The sequence below is a fragment of the Notolepis coatsorum genome (genome assembly GCF_963971535.1).
Source record: "Notolepis coatsorum genome assembly, chromosome: 14".
In the NCBI taxonomy this organism is placed as follows: domain Eukaryota; kingdom Metazoa; phylum Chordata; class Actinopteri; order Aulopiformes; family Paralepididae; genus Notolepis; species Notolepis coatsorum.
In genome coordinates, this window is record NC_140178.1 from 6,810,427 (window position 1) to 6,837,220 (window position 26,794).

General features: G+C 42.0%; 5 protein-coding genes across 5 annotated transcripts; 1 reads left to right on the forward strand and 4 right to left on the reverse strand.

Annotated features, from left to right (window-relative positions):
• Nucleotides 1-427: 427 nt before the first annotated feature.
• LOC311240210 (histone H2B-like) lies at nucleotides 428-802 on the reverse strand (the record flags this gene model as incomplete). The annotated part of the gene is made up of 1 exon (XM_084328754.1): nucleotides 428-802. One exon carries the CDS (start codon nucleotides 800-802, stop codon nucleotides 428-430), a length of 375 nt encoding a protein of 124 aa, XP_084184880.1.
• An 883-nt stretch (nucleotides 803-1,685) lies between these two features.
• Nucleotides 1,686-2,278, reverse strand: LOC311239892 (histone H2A-like; the record flags this gene model as incomplete). The annotated part of the gene is made up of 2 exons (XM_084328336.1): nucleotides 1,686-2,090; nucleotides 2,261-2,278. 2 exons carry the CDS (start codon nucleotides 2,276-2,278, stop codon nucleotides 1,686-1,688), a joined length of 423 nt encoding a protein of 140 aa, XP_084184462.1.
• A 5,379-nt stretch (nucleotides 2,279-7,657) lies between these two features.
• LOC311240212 (histone H4) lies at nucleotides 7,658-7,969 on the reverse strand (the record flags this gene model as incomplete). The annotated part of the gene is made up of 1 exon (XM_084328756.1): nucleotides 7,658-7,969. The coding sequence occupies one exon, from the start codon at nucleotides 7,967-7,969 to the stop codon at nucleotides 7,658-7,660; it is 312 nt and encodes a 103-aa protein (XP_084184882.1).
• A 5,263-nt stretch (nucleotides 7,970-13,232) lies between these two features.
• LOC311239893 (histone H1-like) lies at nucleotides 13,233-13,820 on the reverse strand (the record flags this gene model as incomplete). The annotated part of the gene is made up of 1 exon (XM_084328337.1): nucleotides 13,233-13,820. The coding sequence occupies one exon, from the start codon at nucleotides 13,818-13,820 to the stop codon at nucleotides 13,233-13,235; it is 588 nt and encodes a 195-aa protein (XP_084184463.1).
• Nucleotides 13,821-15,776: 1,956 nt separating this feature from the next.
• Nucleotides 15,777-16,151, forward strand: LOC311240209 (histone H2B-like; the record flags this gene model as incomplete). The annotated part of the gene is made up of 1 exon (XM_084328753.1): nucleotides 15,777-16,151. One exon carries the CDS (start codon nucleotides 15,777-15,779, stop codon nucleotides 16,149-16,151), a length of 375 nt encoding a protein of 124 aa, XP_084184879.1.
• Nucleotides 16,152-26,794: the final 10,643 nt, after the last annotated feature.

Below are 26,794 nucleotides of genomic sequence, written 5' to 3' on the forward strand. Positions count from 1 at the left end.
TGCGGGTACAGAATATCATATAATGATCACTTAACCCACATGCTATAACCCCTTTATTGGAGATCTTGGACTTGTCAGAGGTCAGTATGAGGTCAATGGTAGTCTGAGTTGATTCACATATCCTTGTGGGTTTGGTGATTAGTTGGCTGAGGCCGTGCAGATCACAAAACCTATTGAAGGATTTGAAGACGGGTGCATCTTTTTGTTGCATATCCGTGTTCCAATCCCCAATAAGATTTTTTTCCGCATCCTCAGCTCCAGCTAAGCACACATCCAGAGTATCATAAAAGCCAGAACAATTTATACATAGGGATGTTTATTCATTCGTCACCTGACCTTGACGGATCATTGGGATAACTCTCTCAAAACAAAGTCTGTGGCTCTTAAAAGAGCCTTTGGGTTTCGATATGAAGGGTTCAACAGGAGTTTACTTGGAGCTGGTGTACTTGGTCACAGCCTTGGTTCCCTCGGACACAGCGTGCTTGGCCAGTTCACCGGGGAGCAGCAGGCGGACGGCGGTCTGGATCTCCCTGGAAGTGATGGTCCTACGCTTGTTGTAGAGAGCCAGTTTAGAGGCTTCACCGGCGATGCGCTCAAAGATGTCGTTAACGAAGGAGTTCATGATCCCCATGGCCTTGGAAGAAACGCCGGTGTCAGGATGAACCTGCTTCAGGACCTTGTAAATATAAATGGCATAACTCTCCTTCCTGGACTTTCTGCGCTTCTTGCCCCCCTTGGCGGTTGTCTTGGTGACGGCTTTCTTGGAGCCCTTCTTGGGCGCTGGCTTGGCTGGCTCAGGCATGATGATCAGTCGGGACTAAACAGCAATGAATGTGGAAACAGAAGCGCACTGCTGCCTCTTTATAGGCCAAATTATGCAAATACGGCTGCCTGGCTTCTTGTATACGATTGGTTGAAAGGCTTTGTCGCACATTTCCCGCTCACAGGAAACTATTTGCGCGCAAAGCCATGATAACCAAATTATTATTTTAGCAAAACTCCATAGCCACACTTGATATTAAGCCAAACAATAATCGACATGAAACTGCATTTTTCCAAGACAATGATTTTGTGCACATTAAATTTAGCTCTCTGGGTGACATCCGTCACTGCTGTCACTGCTTTGACTTACAATATATATATATATATATATATATATATATACAGACACACATTCATACATATACACGTCTGTACATACCTGCATACTCCTTTTTACATGTATTTGGCATAATTTTTTGTAATTTGATTAATTTAATGTAATCTATATATATATATATATATATATATATATATATATATATATAACCCTTACTATTTATACCGCTGTCCAGTATGACTTACTACCCATATAGTTTTTTTCAGTCAAAATTAATCATCACTTGACCGCATTTATAATTTTATATTATATCGTTAAGCCTTCAAAAACAGGCACAAAAACACTACAGACAAACACATTAAACATTACTTCTAAACAGCACTGTACAAGTGTAACCATTAGTGGACACGGTCAAATGTTATGCATTACGTGTTTATAGTCTTACATTTATGTCCGAGGTAGCGAGACAACAACGTAAGTTACACAACCAAATTGTATTTAGACAAACGGAAATATTGCATCTTCAAGAAGAGGTGGGTGGCTCTGAAAAGAGCCTTTGTGGAGTTTGTCGAAGAGGCTAAATAATTTACTTCTTGGCAGGCTTGGCAGCCTTCTCAGTCTTCTTGGGCAGAAGGACAGCCTGGATGTTGGGCAGCACACCACCCTGAGCGATGGTCACTCCTCCCAGCAGTCTGTTGAGCTCCTCGTCGTTACGCACGGCCAGCTGCAGATGACGGGGGATGATACGACTCTTCTTGTTGTCACGGGCAGCGTTTCCAGCCAACTCCAGGATCTCAGCGGTCAGATATTCCAGCACAGCCGCCAGATAAAACGGGGCACCGGCTCCAACACGATGAGCATAGTTGCCTTTACGCAGCAGTCTGTGGACACGACCCACGGGGAACTGAAGCCCGGCGCGAGATGAGCGAGTCTTGGACTTAGCCTTCACCTTTCCTCCTGTCTTACCTCTCCAGACATGATTCAGTTTATTCTAGAGATGAACACAGAATAATGTTGTAAATATACCGAAGAGCCGTCTTTATATCCTCACTAAGGTTCGTGCTTATTGGTCAAATATGGCTCCGTGCATCATCACCCAATCAGAGAAGGACTGACAGAGATAATAGGGTTTGGTTTACATAGTTGGCGAACTTTTCATACGATCTCTCCACCAATCATACACGCAAATGTAGGCGGTGAAGGAAATTATAATAACAACGTGGATATTGTTATATCAGCGTATAAGGCGCGCCGCACAGAGCCGACTGTTGAACAGTCGTGAACGATGCATCTCTTTAATGCTCTTATGCTGACGTCATACTTGTCAGCTTGACAATTACGCAGCTGGTTCCAATAAAGGGATCATTGCCGGCTCACTGGTGAGATTCGGTCAGTGGTGTGTGAAACTGCAATGAAGTGTGTGGCGTCTTTTATTCCTCCGTAGTAGCCCAAGGCTGTCTAGACCTTTGCTGAAAATGGCTGCTGCGCCAACAGGTTATGGGCCCAGAAAGGATCTTGGAAGCCGATGGAATCGTTTGTGCTTTGACGGAGAGGAGAAAAACTATGAGTTGTGGGAAACAAAGTTTCTTGGCCACCTGCGTCTACATGGGCTGAAAAGCACCATATTGAAAAAGCCTAACAGTGACGAGGACGAAGAAGACGCAGACGCAGCCGCAACAAGAGCCGCAGAAGATGCTGACAAAAATGAAGAAGTCTACGCCGAACTTATTCAATTGTTGGACGACACAAGTTTGTCTCTGGTCATGAGAGATGCAGCGGACGATGGGAGAAAGGCGTTGAAGATTCTGAGGGATCACTACGCAAGTACAGGAAAACCACGTGTGATCAGCTTGTACACAGAGCTTACGTCTCTCCAGAAATATGCTAATGAAAGCATTACAGACTATATTATACGAGCAGAAACTGCTATCACAGCACTGAGGAATGCAGAAGAGATTTTAAGTGAGGGTTTATTGATAGCGATGATTCTGAAGGGGCTGCCAGCATCGTTTAAACCGTTTTCTATCCACATTACACAAAGTGATGAGAAGATCACCTTCGCCGAGTTCAAAACCAAGCTGAGGAGCTACGAGAGCACTGAGAAGTTCAGTGGGAGCTCAGTTGATGACAGCGTGATGAAAGTAAGAGGCAAAGACTTTGATGTGAAGCTGCTGACCTGTTATGCTTGCGGCCAAAAGGGCCATATGGCCCGCGAGTGCAAGGCTGCTGGTCACGGGGAACAACAGAGACAGTGGTGCCGTATTTGCAGAAGTTCCACGCACAGAGATGCAAACTGCAGGCGGAGAGGACGACGAGACAACGTGAAACAGGCCGCGGATGAAGAGGACCACGACCACCACCACACATTCGCCTTCAAGGCCCGCGAACGACAGGTGGACGGCGACCCAGGCAATGGCCTGAAGCAAAGAGGGCTTATGGTCGACACCGGTGCTACATCGCACATAGTGACTGACGTGAGCAAGTTCAAAGACTTTGACGAGAGTTTCGAGCCACGAAAACATGTCCTGGAGTTGGCTGATGGAGTGAGGGCCTCTGGCATAGCGCTGAAGAGAGGTGCAGCCAAAGTTTGGCTGAAAGACAATACGGGTCGAGAGGTGGAGACGATGCTGACGGGGGCGCTGTACGTCCCATCCTTTCCCCAAGACATTTTCTCGGTCAAGGCAGCGACGACCAACGGAGCCACGGTTGTATTCAAGGAAGGACAGAGCAAGCTCATTCATGAGAACGGTACGACATTTGATATTAAGGTGTATGATAGATTGTTTTATCTAAACACAGTTAATGATGAAAATGTTGATGAATGTCATGGGTGTTATGATATCAAAACATGGCACGAAATTCTAGGTCACTGTAACTACGAAGATGTGTTAAAATTGCAAAAAGTCACAGAGGGTATGACAATTAAAGGCAAAACTGATACATCTAATTTGACATGTGAAGTGTGCACAAAAGGTAAATTTGCTCAGAGCAGGAGCAGAGAGCCAGATGAAAGAGCAAAGGCTCCACTGCAGCTTGTACACACAGATTTGTCTGGACCTATAGATCCTACAGCTAAAGATGGGTTCAGATACACATTAGCATTTACTGATGACTATTCAGGAGCAGTTTTTGTTTATTTTTTTAAATCAAAGAGTGACACAGTCGAGGCTACTGAGAAGTACATTGCTGACGTTTCACCTTATGGAAAAATCAAATGCATGAGATCTGATAATGGTACAGAGTATACTTCTGGTCAATTTCAGTCATTGCTAAGTAGAAATGCCATCAGACATGAGACCTCAGCTCCTTATTCACCCCATCAAAATGGGACAGCTGAGAGAAATTGGAGAACATTGTTTGAAATGGCAAGATGCATGCTAATTGAGAGTGACTTACCAAAAGAGTTGTGGACATATGCAGTTATGACTGCTGCTGTCATTCGAAATAGGTGTTACAACAAGCGTGTAGGACAGACTCCATACTACATGTTAACAGGAAAGAAGCCTAACCTTTCAAAAATGAGAACATTTGGGTCACCATGCTATGCTTACAAGCAAAACAAGAAAAAGTTGGATTCAAGATGTGAAAAGGGTATTTTTGTAGGCTATGATAAGAACAGCCCTGCTTATTTGGTGTTTTATCCTGACACAGGAAAAGTACTTAAAAATAGGTTGGTCAAATTCATCACCTCAAGAGTGTCATTGAGAATCAGACTCAAACAGAGCAGGAAACAGGTGATGAAGATTTCAGTATGAGGAGAGCTGTAAACCACCTACCAACAACTGAAAAGGCAAATGTACTCACAAAAGAGTCACAGGAGAATGAGATTTGTGATAACATTGAGACAGGTGAAGGCCAAAGTAGCCAGAGTACATCTTATCCACAAAGAGAAAGAAAACCTCCTCAATATTTCCAGGGTAAATCTTATCCACAAAGGGAAAGAAAACCTCCTCAATATTTGAAGGATTATGAGTGTAAAGTCGAATCTGATGACCAAGAAGAACTAACCCTTGATTACTGTTATAGAGTTATTTGTGATGTGCCCCAAACATTGGAGGAGGCTATGTCATCACCAAATTCTCAATTATGGACTAAAGCTATGGAAGAGGAAATGGATTCACTGAGGGAAAATGACACATTTACCCTGACCACACTGCCAGAAGGTAAACATGCAGTGGGGGGCAGATGGGTTTACACAGTGAAAGAGAACCCAGTTGAAACATGCAAAGCCAGGTATGTAGCAAAAGGCTATAGTCAAGTGTCTGGTATTGATTATAAGGAAACCTTTTCTCCAACCGCAAATATGACCTCTATACGTAGTCTAATGCAAATTGCAGTAGAACATAATTTGGAGTTGCATCAAATGGATGTTAAAACGGCATATTTACATGCTCCTATAGACTGTGAGTTGTTTATGGAGCAACCTGAAGGATTTGAGGTTAAGTCAGAGAAGGGGGAGAAACTGGTCTGTAAACTTAACAAATCACTGTATGGTCTGAAACAATCAGGACGGAATTGGAATAAAATGCTCCATGATTATCTAAGTGAAAATGGTTTTATCCAAAACCCGGCTGACCATTGTGTTTACAATAAACTAACATCTAAAGGTGAAAGGATTATTTTGATAATCTGGGTTGACGATCTTATCATTGCAGGAAGCAACAGTCAAACAATCCAAAATGTAAAAGACATTTTGGGAGCCAAATTTAAGATGAAAGATCTTGGCAAACTTAAGAACTTTCTAGGCATTGATTTCACACAGACAGATGGTGAAATAAAGATGAACCAGAAAAGGTACATCATGAAAATATTGCAAAGGTTTGACATGTCTGACTGCAAGGCAAGATCGACTCCATGTGAGTATAAACAACAATTTGACAATGAAGGTGAATCTGTTGATCAAAAGAGGTATCGTGAAGTGGTAGGCAGCTTGATTTATGTAATGACATGTACTAGACCTGATCTAAGTTTTATTGTCAGTAAGTTGTCTCAACACTTATCCGAACCAAAAGAACAGCATATGGTAACAGCAAAACATGTGTTGAGATACTTGAAGGGAACTGTAGACCAGGAGTTGTGTTACAAGAGAAGTGATTCAAAACTAAAACTTGTTGCATATTGTGATGCTGATTGGGCAGCAGATCAAAATGACAGACGGAGCACAACTGGGTACTGTTTTAGTCTATGTCAGACAGGACCTGTTATTTCCTGGAAATCTAAGAAACAGCCTACAGTTGCTTTATCCACATGTGAAGCAGAATATATGGCTTTGGCAGCTGCTACACAGGAAAGTTTTTATCTTGTGCAGTTATTAAAAGGAATGGATAGTGAAAATGATTATGCACCAGTGACAATCTTTGAGGATAACCAAGGGGCAATTGCACTTTCAAAGAATCCTGTGTGTCGCCAAAGGTGTAAACATGTTGACATTAAATATCATTTTGTTCGATCTGCAGTAAATGATGGAAACATTATTATTGAATACTGTCCAACAACAGAAATGGTAGCTGATATGTTAACCAAACCTGCAACAAAGGTCATGCTTGAAAAGTTTGTGTATTTTATTTTTGGTGTTGAAGGTTAAAAATGAAAGAAAAGAAAATGTAAATGTATGTCAAAGGTTTTATCAGAATAAGATCAAGTGGGGGGTGTTGAACAGTCGTGAACGATGCATCTCTTTAATGCTCTTATGCTGACGTCATACTTGTCAGCTTGACAATTACGCAGCTGGTTCCAATAAAGGGATCATTGCCGGCTCACTGGTGAGATTCGGTCAGTGGTGTGTGGCGTCTTTTATTCCTCCGTAGTAGCCCAAGGCTGTCTAGACCTTTGCTGAAAATGGCTGCTGCGCCAACACCGACAATATAGAACCATGTCACTATACTATGAATAATAACCTCATAGACAAGCTTATTGGAATGTCTTATAACCTCTAACATAATACCAGGCCTGTTATGATGCCTTTATAGCAGAACATCAAAATCACATTATATTGTCAATTTTATTTGCTATAAATGCACCCAAAGTATTTAAAAATGCATGTATGTCGAGTCAAGGGGGCACTTAGTGTCACGATAAAACAGTATGCAGATTACATGTCTCGCATTAAACACAACAGAATTATGTTAATATTATGGAGCACACCAAGAGCTAATAACTCAAAATGATTTTTAGCTAAAGCAATTAGATTACGGAAGGAACTAGATAATAACCCAACGCCAAGTCTTCATTTGAGTGGAATGGATGCTTTGTCTACAAGTACCACTTGCATTAGAACTAGTCTTACTTTGTGCCATTGAAAGAAAATCCCAATTTGGCTAAACAAATCAACGTTCCTAGTTTGTGTAGTAATTTAAGACGGTAAGGCATGTTATTTCAGTCTGTTCCAATAGTTAAAGACTGGATTGACGTTTACGTGTTGGGAATAATTTTGGAATTAGTTACATATTACAATAAATGTAATGTACTTTTAACAACGTATAATTGACTCATTCGGTGACTAAGTGGGCGGCTCTGAAAAGAGCCTTTGGGTGTTAGGATAGTTGGTAGAATAAAAGTCTAGCCGCCGAAGCCGTACAGAGTGCGTCCCTGTCTCTTCAGAGCATAGACCACATCCATGGCGGTCACGGTCTTCCTCTTGGCGTGCTCGGTGTAGGTGACGGCGTCACGGATCACGTTCTCCAGGAAGACCTTCAACACACCGCGGGTCTCCTCGTAGATCAGACCGGAGATACGCTTCACTCCACCACGGCGAGCCAGACGGCGGATGGCGGGTTTGGTGATTCCCTGGATGTTATCACGGAGCACTTTGCGGTGACGCTTAGCGCCTCCTTTTCCCAGTCCCTTTCCTCCCTTTCCGCGACCAGACATGTTCACGAATAGATGATGGTGCAACGTCTCAGTTGGCCAAATCATGCGTATTTCAAGCGTCTCTTAGGACGTTGTTGAGGCCAACGAGCGCCGAGACAAAGTGTGGGGGGAGGGTTTGAGGTTTGGCCAATAGGGTTCCTCTGCAAGTTTGTCTTCATGGCCCCAACATTTACACAACATGTCTAGCCCGCGTCTATATTAATCCCAGCCGAACCTGTCTGGAACAAGGCAATAAGGCGGCTAAACCACCTGAAAGTGTTCTGCAGAAGGAGGCACAGTGATTAGAATATGAAAGCTGTTTTTTTTTTTTTTAATATATTTTTATTTATTAATGTATTTATTTGTACGCCCCTTCCCCAAGCATAGCTGTCTCTTAATGACACGGTACATATAGGATGTTAATTGAGAACTAGTTGTAAAATATATCTGTACTGTCTTGATTTTGTGCTGAATAGAAAAAATATATGAACGGGAAAAAGGATGCAATCCTAACTGCATGCATTTACATGCTTTTAACTTCTTTCATGCAACAGTTGAGTCTGTCCTTTTGTATGGCAGTGAATGCTGGACCTTGAAGCCCACCCTGTAGAAGTCCTTGGATGGGTGCTACACCAGAATGATGCGTGTGGTGCTCAACATCAACAGGGATGAGCATGTCACTAATGCAAACTTGTATGGGGGGGGGGGGGGGGGGGGGGTGCTAAGGGTGAGCGAGAAAGTGGCAGTCAGGAGAATGAGGCTGGCAGGTCACTGCCAGAGACATGAGATGCCAACCAGCAAACTTGTGCTGTGGGAACCAACACACAGGCATCGATCACTAGGACGTCCCACATTAACTTACGTGGACGTACTCAGGAGAGATGTGGGAACAGAATACACCGGCGAGCTAGCCAGATGCATGGAGGATCGGGATGACTGGAAGCACCGATGGAGGGCCCGTCCGAGGACGACCTAGATAGATAAGAAGAGTCAGTGATGGAAAATGAAAAGTTAGATTTATAATGCAATGATGGTGATACAACCAAAGCTCTGGTATAAGAAAATGTTTACTACTACTGTACTACACCCAGAGAAGAGAGGTTGACATGTAGTATATTCTGGTTTACCTGTTTATTTATTTATTTTATTATTGATTTGTGTGTGTCCCCCACGCCCCTTCCCCAAGCATAGCTGTCTCTTAATGATACGGTACAGACATGATGTTAATTGAGAACGTGATGTAAAGCATATCTGCATATCTGTACTGTTTTGATTTTGTGCTGAATAAAAAAAAAATATGATACCAGAATATGAAAGCTACTTAAAACCACTGACTATTCTACCCCCACCTGGAGCAATGTGGCAAATTCACACGTAAAAAAAAATCCAAATAATACAGAATCTAGCTATAAAAAAAAGACAGGCTATATAAATATACAATAATGTTCACCAGTCAGCTGGGCTGAGAACAGTCAAAGAAAGAATGGTTGTCCTGGGAAGGAGATTTGCATTAAAAATCAGTTGATAATCCTCACTGATGCAACACACCAATCTCTGTTTAACAAATATGGAAACGATTACTTTAGATTTAGATACAGATTGCAGAATGGGTACAATACAGTATGGCTCAATACACACAATTGTTAAGGGGATGCAGACCAGAGAAAGACTTTCTTCTTGTTTACATCAGGGTCCCCCATTTTCAATTCATAGTGACATTTATGACATACACGACATACAGATATACAGTACTGTTACATCCAGACATTTATGACATACAAGAACAAGAACGAAACAAGAACTTCATGATTTATTTATTCAACTCTCCCAATCTCCCTTTTTCCTTTATATCTTTAATTTTCAAATTTCATCATCTCAGAGTTACAGCTCATTGTAAAATTGTGCTCTGAATAATGTATTTCCCTTGCCTGGCTCCACTTCAGAGTATTATACTAACACGGAAACCTGCCACAGCCTCTACACAACCAACTGGAACTACATTGATGCTCCAAAAATAATAAATATCTGTAAAATAGCAACTGAATGAATGTTAAATACTTGGAAAGAAATGTACAAGGACGGCATGATTGATCTTTTCTCCCGAGTGATGTGTCAACGTTTGAGTCTGTTAATGACATTATGAATGAAGCCCCTCAAACTAGTTCAGCATGAAACCAGATGGAAATCTGTGGTCACTGAGCTGATTCCTCTCACTACCTGCCCTCAATGAGAGAAGGGGCAGAAAAAGGCTTAACTCTGAGTTATATGTATGATTGGAACATGTATAATTATGGGTGTATGGTCATGGGTTACTTTTGAGCTGTTGTTGATTGTTGCAACATTGAGTTGAAAACCAGTTTGTCATCTTGAATTTTAAACTACCAATAAAGAATGTCCTATTGTCTCAGTGTATGAACCTGTGCGGTTACATTGTTACTCCTAAAATAAAATATGGGCAAAATAGCAAAGTTGATATGACATAAATTAAGCACCTCGTACAGTTGGAAATGTATTGACTCCCGAGCTAATTCCTCCCACTATATCTGCCCTTGAGAGAAAATCCTTGTTAATTACAGCACCATGAAATATAAATGAAAATATAGCAATACCGCGCCTTATGGACTGCTACCTTATTTTATTGAGCTGTAATCAACACACAAGACACAGATGACCATATTCAAACTACTTTACTCGACTGTAAAACTTTGAATTTCCCTATCGAGGACAATGTAATGTGTTGCATCATGGGGGTCAGCCCAATGGTCCCACAGCCCCAGATTTTCTTTTCACTCAAATTTGGGCCTATGTTCCCACATTTCTATGATGCTTCTCAAAATGAGGCCCCATGTTCCCGGACGAACCTACTACGAGAGGACAACCTTGTTGCCCATATGCGCATGTCGAGTGTTAATTATATTGTATATTGTTTACACTGACTATTTATTAAATGTTTACTTCTCCACTGTAATATAATTCTGTGACATGTATGCATTATATTACCTGTACCTCCCCTCCTGTTATGATAGCGAATGACCCGAAGGGGATCAATAAATGTTATATGGCCATTTGCAGTGGGTTCTGCTTTATCCCTACAGTAGCCAACAAGATTATGCTAGTCTAAATATTTTAAATATCAGAATTAAAGTGTTGATTTTAGTATAACTGGCACGTCGAAATAATGAGTTAATGGAATGTACTTTTCATGATTACGGTGGCGGCTCTTAAAAGAGCCTTTGGGTTATGAAAGTAGGAAAACAAAGCAGATTTAAGCGCGCTCTCCACGGATGCGCCTTACACTTCTGCCCAAGAAGACCGAGAAGGCTGCTAAGCCTGCCAAGAAGTAAATTATTTAGCCTCTTCGACAAACCCCACAAAGGCTCTTTTCAGAGCCACCCACCTCTTCTTGAAAATGCAATATTTCCGTTTGTCAAAATAAAATTTGGTTGTGTAACTTACTTTGTTAACTCGGGCATAAGTGTAAGGCGATAAAAACGTAATGCATAACAGTGCTGTTTAGAAGTAATGTGTTGTCTGTCTGCAGTGTTTTTGTCCCCGTTTTGAAGGCTTAACGATATAATATAAAATTATAAATGGTTTGATTGATTGAAAACTTTAACAGATTGCAGATTGGGTACAGTACAGCTCAATACATACAATTGTTAATAAGGGGTTGCAGACCAGAGAGACTTTCGTCTTGTTTACATCAGGGTCCCCCATTTTCTATTTATCATAGACATACAGATAGACAGTACTGCTACATCTATACATTTATGACACATTCTCAGTCCTTGCCCCACAATGGTGGAATGAACTACCCACCCCAGTTAGGACAGCCGAAACATGCCCAATCTTTCGCCGTCGACTAAAGACACACTTCTTCAACCATTATCTGAATTTAAACAAAAACATGTCCTAATAAACTAACCTACACTGTAGCACTCAACACTTTGATGAACATTGTTGCTCAGCTGATAGAGTTGTGCCCTTCCTGATGACTTGTCGTACAGAACTTGTAAGTCGCTTTGGATAAAAGTGTCAGCTAAATGACTAAATGTAAATGTAAATACCAGATTTGCAAATACAGTACTGTTTTTGATACGAAAAGAGTCCAGAAAAGAGAGTATATACATTTGACATAGAAACCGTACATTGGAGTTGGGTGGGAGGGGGGAGGGGGACACTGTACGGCTGTGCTCCAATTCGCAAAACTGTACATTGGAATATTGACAAAACCATACTTGGTAATTTACTGTACATTGGAGGAGGTTGTGTTAGGACATTTACAGGGGCCAGTTTCGAATTTCAGTCTCCCATAGGTGTTCTTTGAGTGTTTTTGAAAGTGGGTAGTGATTCACATTCCTTTACAGCTTTGGGTAGGGCATGTCATAGCGGTCAAGTGATGATTAATTTGAACTGAAAAAAACATAAATAGTAAGGGTTATATATAGATTACAGCATGCACAAACATAAATTGACCATAATGACACCAATTTGTGTATTTCCACAATTGTTGGGGCTCAACTCGTAAACTATCTGAAGCGGTGCGACTCATTGAGACCATTTTCTTTACCTGCCAATGTTGCTGGTCTGGATCACTAATCACATAAATAAATGGGTAGAACTACAAGTAGTGTTTTGTAGCCGTGCCTGTTTCATATAAATAGTGGGGTCCATAAAAGAGCCTTTTGTGAGACAATGTTCCACTTGTTCTGTATAATATAATGGTTGCTTGTGTAGATATTTAATGTGAGGTAGTGGGGAACATAATTATGTGCCAACATATGATCTAAACTGGTCTGAATAAATAAAATTACATTAATCTGCTGTGTCCACTAATGGGCCATCACCCGTAGTCATTCCAATAGTGTCATAGCGGTCATTTACGCACGGACATAAATGCACCATGATAGCAATTTATGTATTTCCACAATAAAGGGCTCAACTCGTTGCGGTAAAGTATCTGAGTTAGTAGGACCCACTAATCAAACAGGACTTAATAACAATCAACATTCTCCAATTAAGAACCTATATCTGATCTATATTTTATATTCTTTTTTTTGCAGTATTCTCCATATTTATATAACATAAAGTTGCGTTTGCTTTGTTGCCGTGCTGGAAGTAACTCGTGGAAATCAACCATCCCATAAGTAATACTAAGTTATATACTTCGATAAGTCCCTTCACTTCCACACACACTAGAGTACAATATTGCTTTTCATGGAAGAGGTGGGTGGCTCTTAAAAGAGCCTTTTGTTGAATTAAAGACAACATGCTGTTCAAACGCTTATCTCTTCTTGGGAGCTGCTCTCTTTGCTATGGGCTTGGCAGCCTTCTTAGCTGGGGCCTTCTTGGGTGCAGCGGGCTTTTTCACCTTCTTTGGGCTCTTGGCTGCTACCTTCTTGGGACTCTTGGCCGCCATCTTCTTGACTTTCTTGGGAGACTTCTTGGCGGCAACAGGCTTCTTAGTTGCTGCCTTCGCGGGCTTTTTGGCCACGACAGGTTTCTTGGCTGCTGGCTTCTTGGCTTTCGGAGCGGCTTTCTTTGCGGGCTTTTTGGCTTTAACCTCAGCCTTGTTGATCTTGAAAGAGCCGGAGGCTCCGGTACCCTTGACCTGGACCAGGGTTCCCTTTGTCACCAGACTCTTGACAGCCGTCTTAACGCGGGCCTTGTTCTTATCCACGTCATAGCCGCCGGCAGCCAGAGCCTTCTTTACGGCAGCCAGAGACACACCACTCCTCTCTTTAGAAGCAGACACTGCCTCGACGACCAGGTCACTGACGCTGGGACCTGCCTTCTTGGGTCTGGGAGCTGCCTTCTTCTTAGCGGCCTTAGCCGGAGCGGCGGGAGCTGGAGCGGGAGCGACTTCTGCCATCTTCTCTCGTTCTGTCTCAGATTCAACACAAGTAGAATTATGATATTGAAGCTCAGTCAGAGGGCTGGTCTTAAACACTACATGAGAGCCATGTAGACTCAACCCACCCTGTCCTCCTCTGTGCTGCCAAACTGCTCTGCCGCTTGTGTTTTCTCCTCGCCAAAAAAGAGCTAAAATACACAACTATGAATATTGCAGGAATTTAACGCCAAATGGGTCAGCAAGCAGAAATATGTGCCATCAGAATTAAACCATTTGGAGACCCCTGGTGTGTTTGTGGACGCTTCAAACCACCAATTTGCGCCTTCACCATGGTGCGCAGCTATACCTTTCTCTGTTATTTATGTCTCACAATTCTTTAGATTGCATTATAATCCGACATAATCTCGTTTTCCAGCGAGCCGAGCTACCTGACTAGAGACTGGGAGCAAGAATAGTAATCTGGGGTGACGCGTTTTGTTTTAAATGGATGCTTTCCCGGTGTTGGTAAACACACTGTTGCTGGTGGCCTGTAGCGTGGGTCACCTCGACTTCGTATGAGGGATGATCACCACCTTAGATCAGAGGAAGGTTTCACGTGGCCTATATTAATTACAACTAACATTTAATTAATGTTGCAAAACATTTCATAACTCACACAAGAAACGTAGCTACATTTTCCTTTTCGGGGGGGGGGGACTAGTTTGTTGTGTACTTTAGACTGCTGCATGCTTGTTGACAATACATGCTTTTTGGGCATTGCTGATCTGCTGTGTTTTCTGATAAAATTCTGCTGCACTGAACACTTAGCACAATAAATAATAACTGCATTGGTCTATTTTAATTATATTTCAATAGTTTAAATAGACATAGTAGATTCATAATGAATCACCATATCGCCAAACATAAACGCACCATATCAACATGTTCTGCATTTCCACAAAAGAAGCCTTGCACGGAATGTTTGTGTAGTAAAGGCAATGGAATGGTTGCTATGTATAAATGATATGTATAGATTATCATATCAACACATAGTGTTGTGTCTTATTAATGAATGTTATAAAGAAGTCACAACGGAACAGTAATATCATGCTTTTCAGAAGTGTTTTACCGACTACCACTGCACACAAATTAGGCATTTTCTTTTGAAAGTGGTTACCAACGGTTACAGGCAGCCATACTGGAAGAAACGGAACAACACAAACATTACAGTTTGTGTTTAGCCTATAGGTCAGATATACAGGCCTCTATTGTTAGGGCTCAACTCATTGTGAAGTAAAGTATCTTAGAATGTGGTGCAGTAGGCTGCCAGCTACATTTGATACATTCAGAAGAAATAGCTCAAGGAATGAAACATACTATGTTGTTAGAGTCATACTTGTATTATTATCTTGTACCACAGTGAGACCATGCCGGTCTGCGTCATCTGTTTATGATGAGTAATAAATAACCCAAAGAAGAGGAAACATGCTCATGGAGACGACTCAGCACCATCAGAAAACATCTCTCACCTTATAAATGTATACTGGCATTTCCATGATTAAAAGTGATGCCAAATACATGTAAAAAGGATTATGCAACTGTATGTACAGACAGAAGTGTATGGATGTGTGTGTGTGTGCGTGTATGTGTGTGTGTGTGTGTATATATATATTGTAAGTCAAAGCAGTGACAGATGTCACCAAGAGAGCTATCAAAGTGCACAAAATCATTGTCTTGAAAAATGCAGTTTCATGTCGATTATTGCTTGGCTTAATATCAAGTGTGGCTATGGAGTTTTGCTAAGAGAATATATTAGTTGAGTTATTATGGTTTTGCGCGCAAATAGTTTCCTGTGCGCGGGAAATGTGCGACAAAGCCTCTCAACCAATCGTATACAAGAAGCCACGCAGCTGTATTTGCACAATTTGACCTATAAAGAGGCAGCAGTGCGCTTCTGTTCCTACATTCGTTGCTGTTTAGTCCCGACTGATCATCATGCCTGAGCCAGCCAAGCCAGCGCCCAAGAAGGGCTCCAAGAAAGCCGTCACCAAGACAACCGCCAAGGGAGGCAAGAAGCGCAGAAAGTCCAGGAAGGAGAGTTATGCCATTTATATTTACAAGGTGTTGAAGCAGGTCCACCCTGACACCGGCGTTTCCTCCAAGGCCATGGGGATCATGAACTCCTTCGTTAACGACATCTTTGAGCGCATCGCCGGAGAAGCCTCTAAACTGGCTCTCTACAACAAGCGTAGGACCATCACCTCCAGGGAGATCCAGACCGCCGTCCGCCTGCTGCTCCCCGGTGAACTGGCCAAGCACGCAGTGTCCGAGGGAACCAAGGCTGTGACCAAGTACACCAGCTCCAAGTAAACGTCCCTGTCCATCTAACCCCTATTCACCCAAAGGCTCTTTTCAGAGCCACCCACTTTGTTCTGAGAGAGTTATCCCAATGACCCGTCGAGGTCCGGTGACTAATGAGAATAAACACGTCCCTTTATGATTTTTTTTTTCCTGCACCATGTCTAGGATGCTGCCTGTCATATTGGGTTTTGCCACCAGATGGAGTAAATGCTCTAGTAGGTGGATCAAGAGCCTCAATAGATTTTCAAATTGGAGAAGTTAGGATTAACTGATTTTGTAATTAAATTTTAGCTGTTTGGTTAGGTTAAAGGTCAGGAGTTGGGTTGAGGGCCTCTAGTTGGCTCCACATGCAGCTGTTTGCTATGGGCCTTTAATAGCATCTAACTTCTGACCACACTCTTGGAGATTTAACAGTAACAACCATACAATCAATCAAAGTGACCATCGCACACAAAATAAATACATGTGTCAAACCTGATGTATGATAAACTGGTATGTCAATCAGACTGGCACATTTAGAATTAATAGTTAAATGCATCTTTAATTTGGGACCACAAACCTATATTTTCTAAAAAAGTGCATCTAATCTGGTTGATGGTAGATTGATAATCGATAGATAGTAGATTGTAGATAGTAAATATATAGTAGATAGACATGGGGGCCGAAGCTTGCTAGAGGCTTTTGTTAGTGAAATTATTGATCTGGGTGTAGAGAGGATATGATATTTTAATATGAACTACATAGATATATTACAGTTTTTCTCAATTGCTTTGGTGCATTTCTCTGATCAGAATTAAAGTTCTCATAACTGTTAGTTCAACCTCCACAACATTTTGTAATTTGTGCACATCATAGTAGCAGTTTCTCATTCCTCAGAACAAATTGCAAATGCTTTTGGACATGCATCAATTGCTTTCATACAATTCTCTGCTGTTTTATAACATTATCATTTGCTTAGGTCATGTCAGTCAAAATTAACTATACTTATGACTGCTGAATAGTCATTCCCTATAAAACTAATAGTCCTCATTTCATTGCTTGAGTCATTACATACAAATATGTTGAACTAGTTGTCAAAATCTGTTACGCAAATTTTATACATTTCTTTATAATTTTTCCCCTGAATGGAGCTGGATGCCAGGGAATCACTGCACACATTCATATATGTTGATGAGGCAGGTTTCAATCTGGCAAAGGTAGAAGGCGTGGAAGGAATCGCATTGGACAGAGAGCAACCACTGATGTCCCAGGCCAACGAGGAGGGAATATTACAATGTGTGCAGCCATCTCAGAAAACGGCGTCCTCACCCATATGCCCCGCATTGATCCATACAACACACATCTGCTGACTTTTTTAGACACTCTTTACAGGGACATAATCCCTGAGAATGAGAGGGGTCTAAATGGCGACCATCTGACCAAGTACATTGTTGTATGGGATAATGTGCGTTTTCACCACGCAATTCTGGTCACACAGTGGTTTGCAGCACATGAAAGGATGCTGGTGGAATATCTCCCTCCCTACTCCCCATTCCTGAATCCAATAGCCAGACAGACAGGAACGTCTGGATGTGAATGAATGATTTACAGTACTGTGTATGTTGTATGTTCCAATTCAGTTCCAATATGTACTGCAATATTGTTTACAGTTGTACACAGCTCTACCCAAAGGCCAAAGGGTGTTTCTTATGTTTGTTGTACATTTTGTTTGTATTTTTCTTTTGCACAATGCTGTGAACAAATTAAAATTGCAAAGAGCTATTATGCAGTAAAAATGTGAAACATACGTGTCTTGTACTCATTTACCTCACTAAATACAGCAATGTGTAACTGTAGATTTCAAATGGCTGTGCAAATAGTGTATAGTGCTGTCTTGAGCATTTTCAGAAAGTGTCACCAAGATCTGACTTTTTTTGCATTGGAAAACACTTACAGAGTGAACTGTCATAACGAAAACATGGCAAAGCCATTTGACTATCTTGTTCATAAACAATGGTGTCAGGACTTTTCATTTTGATGACAGTGACACTTTCATTGACATGAATACTTGCTTTTGAGGAATGAATTATCCATTTTGAGCAAGTGACACGCTTCTGCAGGTTATCACCTAGGTTTTGCAGTTTGTACGAATTGTTTTGAGAAATGCACTAACAGTTATGAGAACTTTAATTCTGATCAGAGAAATGCACCAAAGCAATTGAGAAAAACTGTAACACATTTCTGTTTGTTGGGAACCGTTTTTGGGTCATAGTTTTATGAAAATAAATGGTTTGATGGCTAAACACACATAGGAGCGTTTCTGCAGAACCAATCAAAACTCATTACAACATCAAGTGACTTGATGTCTCCCAATGGCATTCCTCCAGCTCAGTGGACAGTGGACTTTGTTCTGCACTCGGTAAGGTGCGGCAATGGGGAGCCAGTGTAAGTCCCTGAGAAGTGGGGTGACATGGGCTGACTTCGAACCACTATTATGTGGAGACATTGGCACAACTGTCTATTTGTGGGATGTTGATGTGCATTTTAAGTGATGTTATGTTTGCCTGTTGTGTGTAATTTTATATCTAGGTTGTGTGTTTTTTTCATTGGACCATGAGTCTGTATTAAAGTTTGAATTGAATTGAATATGTGTTCTAGTAGTAGTAGTAGTTACTCTGAACAGCCTGCATGTTTGTCTGATTCCAGTGAGTTTTTATTTTGGAGTTTCTCATAACAATCGAGTAGGTCAAACCCTGACTCATTGGTCTTGATATTAGTCAGTGTCTGGAAGAAGCCGTATCATATCTTCATTCATTGATTGATGAATTGTATTAACAGATTGCAGAATGGGTACAATACAGTACAGCTCAATACACACAATTGTTAAGGGGATGCAGACCAGAGAAAGGCTTTCGTCTTGTTTACATCAGGGTCCCCCATTTTCTAGAGAGACTTATAGTTAAACCCAGCGCCGTTTGGATATAACTACTCATTGGAGACCGTCTGCGGGTTTAGCTTCCAGTACAAACGAAGCTAGCTAGCTACCATCTATGCCAACGGGCTTTTGGATTAATAGCTATTAACCCTGCCATCGGGCGCTAGGATTACAAGGACCGGTTCCGTACGAGACCCCTTTCTTCCAGCGGCGACAGGATTATCCGACCGGTTTACAGTTCCTCCGGAGCTTGGAGCTCCAGAGGGAAACCATCGTCTCCAGCTACCATTTGCTTTTCCCAGTATCGCCTCGTTTCACCTCACTCCCTGCAGAGCTCCGGTTGAGTATCCGTAACCTAGGAACTATTCATTACCGCTGACTTTGATACACTGACATTCTATTATTAAAGGAGAACCGTGATAACTGATATGTATGTTGCTATGACTATTAAAATGCTTATTAACCAGGTATCCCTGTCCCTGCGCAGTCAATTGAGTGTCCGCCATTTTGTCTAACTATACTGTCTGGCTATTAATATTCTTTAGTAGTGGTTTAATCTAAACAATCTTTAATACAGTCCGGGTTGTGTAGCCCCTCAGCTACAATTATTATTATTATTATTATTATTATTATTATTATTATTATTATTATTATTATTATTATTATTATTATTATTATTATTATTATTATTATTATTATTATTATTATTATTATTATTATTATTATTATTATTATTATTATTATTATTATTATTATTATTATTATTATTATTATTATTATTATTATTATTATTATTATTATTATTATTATTTAAATACTGTAGTAAAGTACTATTAGAAATTAACAAAGTAAATGGTTCACTGATAAAAGTGTGGAGGTTACATTCAAGGATGTAAATACAGGATTAACCCCTACTAGAGCTGGGGACAGGGTGGCCAGGGGTCCCGTCGTCAACACACTTGTTCTCTATGTCCCCAGGCCAGCTGGCCGACTGGATCCAGCAACATAGTTTTTCTGAAACTTCATACTGTAGTTCTCCAATTTAAACATGCATTTAACTATGAATTCTAAATGGGGCAAAGAAAGTAGAGTCTGACCGGCATACCAGCTTATCATATTATCAGGATCGATTTATTTATTTTGTGTGAGATTGTCACTTTTTGATTGATTGTTACTGTTCCAAGAGGATAACTTAGCCTTCTCAGGGACATGCACTGGCTCCCCATGGCCGCACGGATCCGCTTCAAGGCCCTCGACCTGGCATATCGTACGGCGAAGGGAACGGCTCCCGCCTACCTCCGGTCAATGGTCTCTAACTACACACCCTCAAGACCCCTACGCTCTGCATATTCTGGCCGCCTCAGACCTACTATCCGAGCTCCAGGAGGGTCATCAAAGAGAAGTCTCCTATTCTCAGTCCTTGCCCCACAATGGTGGAATGAACTTCCCACCACAGTTAGGACAGCCGAAACCTGTCCAATCTTTCGCCGTCGACTAAAGACGCACTTCTTCAATCATTATCTGAAATTAAATGAAAAAGAAAAAAAAAACTCTAACCCTAACTAACCTTACTGTCATGCACATGTCCTAATACTAACTTACACTATACTGCCCTGTCAAGGCAGACCGCAGTAACTTCCAAACAGTGAAACTGAGAAAAATGGCTTTAAAGTTTTTTGACTTGCCATCCAAAATGTGTTATAGGTAGATATATGATAGTACCCAGATTTAACATGTATTAATGAAGTCATCTTTAGGCATACAAAAATATGATGTAATTATTTTAATTAACCCAAAAAAAGCAGATACTGCACTCTGCTGCAAGATTTCCTTAAATAATTATACAGGTAATGTACAGGCAAAGTGCAGTAACTTCAAATACAATGTTGTTTTCCCTCCAACTTTCATAACTTAACCTAGCCATTTTATTTGGATCATCATCATTCCAATATATTCAGGTGTTAAATTTCATTTTCAAAATGGCTAGGTTAAGTTATGGTGGGGCTGATCTCGGACAACTATGAGAAGGCCTATCGGGAGGAGGTTGAGGTACTGGAACGCTGGTGCCAGGACAACAGCCTGCTCCTGAACATTGGTAAAACCAAGGAGCTGATCGTGGATTTTAGGAGAAGACAGCAGGGGACACACACACCACTGATGATAAACGGGGCTACCGTGAACAGCTTCAAGCTTCAAGTACCTGGGGGTCCACATCTCAGAGGATCTGACATGGACAACACACATAGACTCAGTCGTAAAAAAGGCGAAGCAGCGCCTCTACCACATGAGACAGTTAAGGAAGTTCAGAGTATCTGGGAAGATACTCCAGTCCTTCTACTCCGGAGCTGTAGAAAGCTTCTTGACTGGAAACATCACTGCCTGGTATGGAAACAGCACGGCACAGGACAAGAAGGCCCTACAGAGAGTGGTTCGCTCAGCCGAGCGTACCACGGGTATTGCACTGCCACCCCTGCAGGCAGGGCCGCCTCAGGGGGTGTGCGAGCAGTGCAGTCGCACAGGGCCTCGCGGGAAGGGGGGCAGCGGGGGAAAAAAAGGCTTAGCTAAAGGCTAACTAGCGTTAGCGAGTGCTAACGTGTGGGTCAGTCGGGCTAGCCATGTCGGCTAGTAGCTTAGCTAAAGGCTAACTAGCGTTAGCTAAAGCTAGCTATCGAGTGCTAACATGTGGTTCAGTCGGGCTAGCCATGTTGGCTAGTAGCTTAGCTAAAGGCTAACTAGCGTTAGCTAACGCTAGCTAACTAGGCATGGCAACAACCAGGACCATCTGAAGCTTTTTAAGAAGGAGGTGATGAACTACAGACAGACGAGGCATGAGAACGTGGTCCTCTTCATGGCGGCCTGCATGGCTCCACCCCACCTGGCCATCATCACCAGGTTTGATTGATTGATTGATTGAAAACTTTATTAACAGATTGCAGAATGGGTACAATACAGTACAGCTCAATACACACAATTGTTAAGGGGATGCAGACCAGAGAAAGACTTTCGTCTTGTTTACATCAGGGTCCCCCATTTTCAATTAATCAGGACATATATGACATACATGACATACAGATAGTCAGTACTGCTACATCTATACATTTATGACATATCAGATTTGCAAATACAGTACTGTTTGTGATACAAAAGGAGTCAAGAAAAGGGAGTATATACATTTGACGTAGAAACTGTACATTGGAGGAGGTTGGGTGGGGTTGTGTGGGGGGGTTGGGTACATTTGGATATTGACAACCATACTGGGTAATTTACATTGGAGGTGGTTGGGGGGGGGGAGAAACACTGTATAAACAAGCAAAACTGTACATGGGGGGGGGGAGAGACACTGTACAAACAAGCAAAATTGTACATTGGACTATTAACAAAACCATACTAGGTAAATTACTGTACATTGGAGGGGGTTGGGTTAGGACATTTACATGGGGCCAGTTTTGAATTGCAGTCTCCCGTAGGTGTCCCTTGAGATTGGTTTTGAAAGTGGGTAGTGATCCACATTCCTTTACAGCTTTGGGTAGGGCTTTCCACATTGATGTGGCATAATTGTGAAACGTGTTTAGTCCCTTATTTGAGCTGAATCTGGGTTTAACATGATTTGTGGAGCTCCCTCTGGTGTTGTGATCGTGGTATTCACTGACCTTTGGGAAGTATTTTGACATGTACATGGGTACCTTGGTCGTGTAGTGTATCTTGTAGACCAGGCCCATTGCAAGTTGCTGTACTCTGTCGTCTACTCTAAGCCATCCTAGGTTGTCAAAGTGGGCAGGGGTGAGGTGGGTTCTAGGAGTAAGGTCAAGCAGTAGTCTGACCAGTTTGTTTTGAGATGTTTGTAATTTTGTTTTTAGCGCCTTCGAGGTGCTTTGGTACCATGAGGTGCAAGCATAGTCGTAGTACCTTTGAATGAGTGCTCCTGCCAGAGTCTTCAGGGTATTCCTGTTTACCAGAGAGGAGATCCGGTACAAGAATCGAGTTCTTTGGTTGACTTTTTTTATTACATTGGATGCCATTTTGTCACAGGAGAGATTAGCCTCTAGGATGGAACCCAGGTATGTAATTTCATCTTTCCTTGTGACAATATTGTCACCCACTGTAACTGAGAAGCCGTCGGTCTTGCTGAATTTGTTATTTGAACCGAAGAGAATGGACTCGGTTTTGCCCATGTGTAATGATAGTTTGTTATCAGCGAGCCATATGCAGATTCTGCCTAGTTCCGAGCTGAGGGTTTTTTCAACCTGTAACTTGTTCTTGTCAGAGACCAGCAGGGCTGAGTCGTCCGCAAACAGGAACAAGTTGCAGTCACAAGCTGAGGACATGTAATTTGCATAAATTAGGAACAGTAGCGGTCCTAGTATGCTTCCTTGTGGAACACCACAGCTCACTGTGAGGGGGGGGGGGTAGGGTACCGTTTACCTCCACCATCTGTTCCCTCCCCTCAAGGTAGGATTGGGTGAGAGAGGGCAAAACAAACGCACGTCACAAATGATGGATTCAGTTCACCTCCAATACCTGTTATTATCCTTGTCACATTTTCACCTCTCTCTCTCTCTTGCTCTCTCTCTCTTTTTCTCTTTCTCTCTCGCCCTCTCCCTCTCTCTCTCTCTCTCTCTCTCTCAATTCAATTCAAATGGGCTTTATTGACATGGGAGACATACGTTTACATTGCCAAAGCCAAACAAAACAATCAAACAGATAAAACAAAAGAAATCATTACATTACAGAAGGAATTTCTTGTACGGTATTTATGGTGGTTATATTCCGTTGGATGTCCTTTTCTTGTCACAGCAGCTCACAAATCTGGCTGCTGTGTTTGCACATTCTTGTATTTCTCCCAGTAGGTATGGGAGTTTTGAGTTATTGTCCATGTTTTCAAAGTCTCTTTGGGTGTTTGCAATTTGTGGGAAGTATATGTCTCTGATGTCTTGGTATAGTGGGCAGGTTGTTAAGAAGTGGAGCTCGGTTTCCACCTCATATTGTGTGCAGTGGGTGCATGGTCTGTCTTCGCTTGGGAGCCAGGTCTGCCTATGGCGGCCTTTCTCTATGGCTAGGCTGTGCTCGCTGAGTCTGTACCTAGTCCTGTGTTCTGAGCTGTGTGCTGAGCTGTGTTCTGCATGTGTTCTGTGTTCTGAGCTGTGTTCTGAGATGTGTTCTGAGCTGTGTTCTGTGTTCTGAGCTGTGTGCTGAGCTGTGTTCTGAGCTGTGTGCTGAGCTGTGTTCTGCATGTGTTCTTAGGTGTCCTGTGTTCTGAGCTGTGTGCTGAGCTGTGTTCTGTGCTGTGTTCTGCATGTGTTCTGAGATGTGTTCTGAGCTGTGTTCTGTGCTGTGTTCTGAGATATGTTCTGAGCTGTGTTCTGTGCTGTGTTCTGAGATGTGTTCTGTGTTCTGAGCTGTTTTCTAAGCTGTGTTGTGTTCTGAGCTGTGTTCTGAGCTTATATAGTGCTTTTACTAACTATATTATATTTCTCTCTCCTCTGGTCAGGGGCATTGCCGGGTCTGTGCAGCGATAACACTGTATATTGACTGTAGAACGGGAGCTCTCTCTCGCTCTCTCTCTCTCTCTCCCAGCCTCGGGCAGCGCTATTATTTAAGAATATGTTGACTGTATGTATATAAAAATATATATATATATACTTTATTTTTTTTTTAACCTTTAGGGGGGGGGGGCTCACGTTTAAATCTCGCACAGGGCCTCGCATTTCTCCCAGGTCCTATACAACAAGAGGTGCAAATCCAGAGCCTGCAGAATAATGAAAGACCCTCACTACCCCAACAACAGCCTGTTCAAGCTGCTGCGGTCGCCTGTACGTTAATGCCAAGCAAGCAGTGCAAAAATGCTTCCGCATTCGTCACCGCACGCTAGTGCGGTAAAGCGCCCTTCTTTTCAGACAAATGCTACCGTGCGTGCACCGGCGGCGGCGTGCTCGCTCAGGTGCGTGCGTGCGCCGGCGTGCTCGCGCGAGGTGCCCGCGCATGCGCATGAGATCCGACACGAGCGGAGCTCAATATATATAAGTCACCGCCCCTTATTCAGTATCTAGCAATAGCTCAATTGGCAAGGCCACATGGCTGTGGATCCTATGGCTTGTTTGCTGGCGAGTTCGAATCCCATCGAAAATATTTTTTAACGTGATTTTTTTTTAACGTGTATTCTTTCGCCGGTTAAGGTTAGGCATGGTTAAGGTTAAGGTTAAGGTTAGGCATTGTTTCGGAGTTGGTTAAGGTTAGAACGGTTAAGTTTAGGCGCTGTTAAGGAGCTGGTTAAGGTTAGAGTTTGTCAAAGAGAATGGCAATATAATTTCTATGGTTAAGGTTAGGCATGGTTAAGGTTAAGGTTAAGGTTAGGCATTGTTTCGGAGTTGGTTAAGGTTAGAACGGTTAAGTTTAGGCGTTGTTAAGGAGCTGGTTAAGGTTAGAGTTTGTCAAAGAGAATGGCAATAGACAGCCTATTTCCGCGCGACCTGGGCGCTGGGCGGCGGAAAATGAAAGGCGCATTACTGCATGCCACTACGGTAAATTTTTGCACTGCTTGCTTGGCATAAAGCTACACGCGCTGCGGTCAGGCAAACGCCTGCGAACACCAGCAACTATGACAGCTCAGCTTCTTCCCCCGGGCTATCAGAGCCTTGAACACTGAACTCTACACACAAGAGCACACACACAACACACACACACTGTACACGCTCACACACTAGCAGCCACTTTAACATGAGCACACACACACTCATGCTGCACACGCTCACACTTATGGTCACTTTACAAAAGGAAAGGTGACTTTAAGAATAGTATAGGATAACTTGAGATTGTATAATATAGCATTGTATAGCAGTGTACATAAAGACCCTGTGCCTCATCCGTAGCTAACAGTGTATTGCACTACCACAGGACCTAGCATGTCCTACCATGCTCTGTAAATAACTCATGTACATATACCTATTGGATTCTTATTATATTATTATTGTATTATGCACAAAGACCCCCCCACATTTCATTGTATACTTGTATGCAGTGACAAATAAAACTCTTGACTTGACTTTCCCGGTTTCCAAAATGATTTTGTCAGTGTGGTCTGGTACTGTCTATGGTGCTGAGCGGTGCCTACAAGTAGTTCAAGTTTGCTTTTATTTGTCTTGTATAAAGTACATGTACATTACAGGAAAATGCTTGGTTCTGTATGAGCCCATGGGAATGTGCTCCATACAGTAAAATAAAAAATCTACTATATCTATCAACAAGATTAGATGCACTTTTTAGAAAATAAAAGGTTTACAGAAAATATTGGTTTGTGGTCCCAAATTAAACATGCAATAACTATTCATTTTAAATGTGCCAGAGTCTGACTGACATCATATATCAGGTTTGGCATAATTATGTATTTATTGTGTACGATGGTCACTTTTTGATTGATTGTATGGTTGTTACTGTTAACTCTCCAAGAGTGTGTGTTGCCATAAGTTATAGATGCTATTAAATAGTGCAGTTAAAGGCCCATAGCAAACAGCTGCTGGAGCCAACTAGAGGCTCTCAACCCTGCTCTTACACACTGCTTTAACCCCTAAACCCTATAACCATGTTCCGTTTACTGTGTCTGTGCACCAGGATCTAACCCTAACACTCAACCCTTGACCTTTAACCTAACCAAAAACCTCAATTTCACTTCCAAAATCAGTTAAGCCTAACTTCAAACTTCTCCCATTTGAAAATATATTGGAGGCTCTTGTTCCACCTACTA